Consider the following 4022-nt stretch of genomic DNA (forward strand, 5'->3'; position numbering starts at 1 on the left):
ATGAGGTTATTCGATCGATTCGGTTGGTTCGATAAAAACCAAACCGAACTGGTTGGTTATAAGTTATAACCGAACCGATCAACGCAACTATACCTCTCCAATTGATAAAGAAACAAACAAAAACCACAGAAACTTATGCAAGACTGTCTGACATATCTCGACCCAGTGGAGCTTGCGTTCGACCGAGTGTTGGCAGAATGTACGAGGTGGGAAAGAGAGTCTGAACGACAGAATAACCACGAGCAACTAATGGAGGATCAGGAGTTGCAGCAACGGTCCTCTAACGTGGACCACGATGGAAAAACACGGGACAAAGAAAGACTCCTCCGGGAATTCGATGAAGACCATTTAGGTAATACTATTTCAGACATAGATATAAAAGACAAAGGAACAATCAACTATTGGCAGAAATGATTCATTGAAGCAGAAGAGCATCGATATTGCGTTTTCCTTCGGGCCCCTTTGTGTACCATGACGAGACGTAGTCCCCATACATCACATGGCGATATTTAGGAGGCTTCAAAGCTGGAGATACCATCTTCGTTTTCCCAGGATCGTGAAACGTGGCAACAGAAAGCCGTGCTTTCTTCGCATTAGTGATGGCTCGATGCACAGAACTCTTGTACTGCCCGTTTGTTATCACCTGAGAGTAGAAACACTGTCAGATATGCTTATCCTAGAACGTGCCGTTCCAGAATTAACGTCCCAATTAGTGTATTTCAAGAATCAAAACTATGAACGGATTCAAACGAAACACAAGGAAAAATCATAATGATCACGAGAAGGTATCAACAGTTTACGAAAATCATGCATAAAAAATTCAAGAAGAGTTCACAGTGCATGCTCGGAGAATATCAGGATGAACAAAAATGGTAGCTAACCGATCCATACCTCAGTTTGGTCGGCCAAAATGACGAATATAGCATCACTTAATGGATTTACCAACACCCATTTTCCATCTCTTAATACCTCGAGACCCCCCACGTCATCTTGGATGAGAAGCGTGACACCACCCATGTCAGAATGTGATTGCAAACCGAGAGTAAGCTCGGGCTGCGGGCAAGGAGGGTAGTAGCTCACGGTGATGTTCTGATGGAATTCGCCAATAGCATCTTTGATGCAAGAAGACGGCAGCCCTAAGCTCTCCGAGATCAGGCACAGTAATTTTTCAGCAAGGGCATTCATTTGATCACTATAATCTGCCACAACTTTTCTGCCATACAACTTCTTGAGTTAGTGATTCGACATATGCAATTGAAGCCATCGACAACTCAATATAAGGTAAAATTACTAGAATAGAATGTGAAAGAGGAGTATTCATTTATCACTATATTCTGCTACGACTTTTCTGCCATACAACTTCTTGAGTTAATTACAGACATATGCAATTGAAGCCATCGACATAATGAGCATACACGACTCAATAAAATGCACAATTATTAGTATCGAACATAAAATAGGAGCATTTGATCACTATAATCTGCTACACTTTTCTGCCATACAACTTTTTGTTAAGTCATTCGACATAATGAGCATAAGTAACTCAATAAAAGGCGCAATTACTATTATAGAACGTAAAAGAGGAGAATTCATTTTATCACTATAATCTGCTACGACTTTTCAGTCACACAACTTCTTTGAGTCAGTGATTCAACATATGCAACTGAAGCCATCAACATAACTGAGCATATGCAACTCGATAAAAGGCACAATTACTAGCATAGAACGTAAAAAAGGAGCATTCACCGGTAATCGGGAGAAAAGTGAGGCCACTTAGATGGATCCCGGCGTGACAGGGGCAAAGTGTGATGGTCAAAATAATCTCTCCAATCCAAGACCGTGTCATTAGATGCCACCAGCATCCGGCTCCCATACCCCTCCGAAGCAGGGGAAGTGGGGTCACACGCGTAACTCAACTTTTGATCCATCGCACAATCCTCAAAGAAGGAGCGGCTCAATCGCCTCATTTCTCCCAACAATTCAACAGGAACACCATGGTTGATCACATGGAACGCTCCCCACTCGCTGCAGGCGCGTCCCAGCTGCTTGTGAACCGAGTTTCCATCATCACTAAGGTCAATAACGGGCGGAGATGGCTCTTCGTTATCATTCCTACATCCAACAACGCGTTGAGTTCTAGTCTCGAGTGGCTGCACGTATTGAGGTGGCACTGCCCCTTCACCAACCAAGGACTGCACTCTGATTTGAGTGCCCACAGCTTCCATAACTATCTTATTTATATATTAAGACCTGAAAACTTACACAAAATCAATCTCACATTCAATAACAAGATCAATTTTTTCACACCTCAATAGTTCATTGCTCAGTCAATCAAGCCATCCACTTTTTCTAGCCCTGATTTTCATCTAATTCATAACTGTTAACTAGGATTTCAATTAAGAGGATGAAGACAAGAACCTTAAACATGAGAAAAATGGAAAATCAGAAAACTAAGGCAAAAAAAAATATAAATTGGACAATCACACACAGAAAAAGGCAGTGAAATTCAATACGACGCAGAAAAAGCGATTGCTATCATACTAAAATTCCAGAAAGATGCGAGCTTTGTGAAGCCCAGTTTAAAATTCAAGAATTCACGCCGAAATCAAAGCTATTACAGGTATTATTCTACTATTATCAAAGCATATATCCAAAATGTAGACATTGAAATCAAACCTAATTACTGATTCCAAGAGGTGCGCGATAATGAAGGAGGCAGTGGAAACCAAAATCAGCTAAATGCAATCGATTTTCATTATCCTTTCTTAATGATGTCATTCAGAAACATCAAATTGTTCAAAAATCATAAAATTGGATTAAATTTTGATTTGTCACGTAACTTTTAAAAAAAATGTCAAAACAATTATGAAATTTAGAATTATTAACAATTAATTTTTATCTAATAATTTTATGAACTTGTAGTAGGAGTATAAAATATTGGGGAATGATGTTTGGAGATTGATGATCGATTTAGTATATTAATAGAAAATAAGGTTGTTTGGACATCGACATTATATTAACAACTACTCCTACAAAGCAACACAATTTGTTCTTCCGTCGAGTAATTATTAATAAATAAACATAAATTTGACTCAATTTCACAATTTTTTAATAATTTATCCTTGTGTATATAATAATGCAGGTTAGGTTATGACATAAGTTTTAATAAAATTAATGTAGGAAGAATAAATAAATAAAAGAAAAAATCAAGTTAGATCTGAAATATTGTACTACTACTTTATCTGTCCACGAAAATTAGTTTTGGCAGAGGATTACACAAATTTTGATGAAAAATGTAAAGTACGAAAAATAAATAGAAAATTAGTACTACTACAAAAATAATCCTACCAAAACAGTGTGAAATCTAAAAATGACATAATATTGAATTGTATAGCAAAAGAAGTAAAACAAATCTGTAGAGCAGCAGTAGTTAGTTAGAATGGGAGGAATCTACAATGTTGTCTGCAATTCTTCCAAAGTGCATCACCAAGTTTGTTGAGGACTACACAAAGCTATTAACATTGCCGTTGCGCCGGTCCCGGTCGACCTCAAGATGACTGTTTTGAGCTTCGAGTTGCGACCTCATCAATACCTTTTTTCTCTCCAAATAAACAGTCTCACAAGAACTCCGAACTGAAAGAGAAGTCCCAAACAATGATTTCAATATATCCGAACAAAATATCCACCGGTTAAATGAACTAAAAGGAATAGACAATCACCAAGAAAAAACACAAGAATAGAAATACAATGATTTTATAATAAGAAACATAAAATTTGTTATGAACAGAAAATTAGCACCACTCTTTCTACCTTTAAAATCTTAAGGAATCATTAAATCTTATACTGTATTATACTAATATGTATAAATATATTAATAAATTTATAATTTTAAAATACTTTAAGATTTAGATTTTGAAAAATAGGCCTAGTAGCTAGGTTGCTATTATAATGGAGGCATTATCTACATGTTTGTCTTAGGTATGGGTTAGTAATATGTCATATAATTATTAGTTGTGATAATG

General features: G+C 36.9%; 1 protein-coding gene across 2 annotated transcripts; it reads right to left on the bottom strand.

The window, feature by feature from the left end:
• Window positions 1-333: 333 nt before the first annotated feature.
• Window positions 334-2969, bottom strand: LOC121805367 (jasmonate-induced oxygenase 4-like). 2 transcript variants are annotated; one of them, XM_042205184.1, is made up of 4 exons: window positions 2677-2969; window positions 1747-2257; window positions 892-1213; window positions 334-643 (listed from the first exon to the last, which is right to left on the bottom strand). In XM_042205184.1, exons 2-4 carry the CDS (start codon window positions 2223-2225, stop codon window positions 416-418), a joined length of 1029 nt encoding a protein of 342 aa, XP_042061118.1. In that variant the 5' UTR covers window positions 2226-2257; window positions 2677-2969; the 3' UTR covers window positions 334-415. The 2 variants fall into 2 exon arrangements, with proteins under 2 accessions (XP_042061118.1, XP_042061117.1); XM_042205183.1 differs by having other exon boundaries at window positions 1747-2250; window positions 2677-2967.
• Window positions 2970-4022: the final 1053 nt, after the last annotated feature.

The sequence above is a fragment of the Salvia splendens genome, chromosome 5 (genome assembly GCF_004379255.2).
Source record: "Salvia splendens isolate huo1 chromosome 5, SspV2, whole genome shotgun sequence".
NCBI classification, from domain to species: Eukaryota; Viridiplantae; Streptophyta; class Magnoliopsida; order Lamiales; family Lamiaceae; genus Salvia; species Salvia splendens.

What these genes read in the sequence shown, in the direction of transcription:
- LOC121805367 (XM_042205184.1), bottom strand. Translation starts at nt 2,225, where the DNA reads ATGGAAGCTGTGGGCACTCAAATCAGAGTGCAGTCCTTGGTTGGTGAA. An exon ending in CACTTTTCTCCCGATTACCG is followed by an intron (nt 1,214 to 1,746) that starts GTGAATGCTCCT and finishes GTTGTATGGCAG; the next exon opens with AAAAGTTGTGGCAGATTATA. An exon ending in TTTTGGCCGACCAAACTGAG is followed by an intron (nt 644 to 891) that starts GTATGGATCGGT and finishes TTCTACTCTCAG; the next exon opens with GTGATAACAAACGGGCAGTA.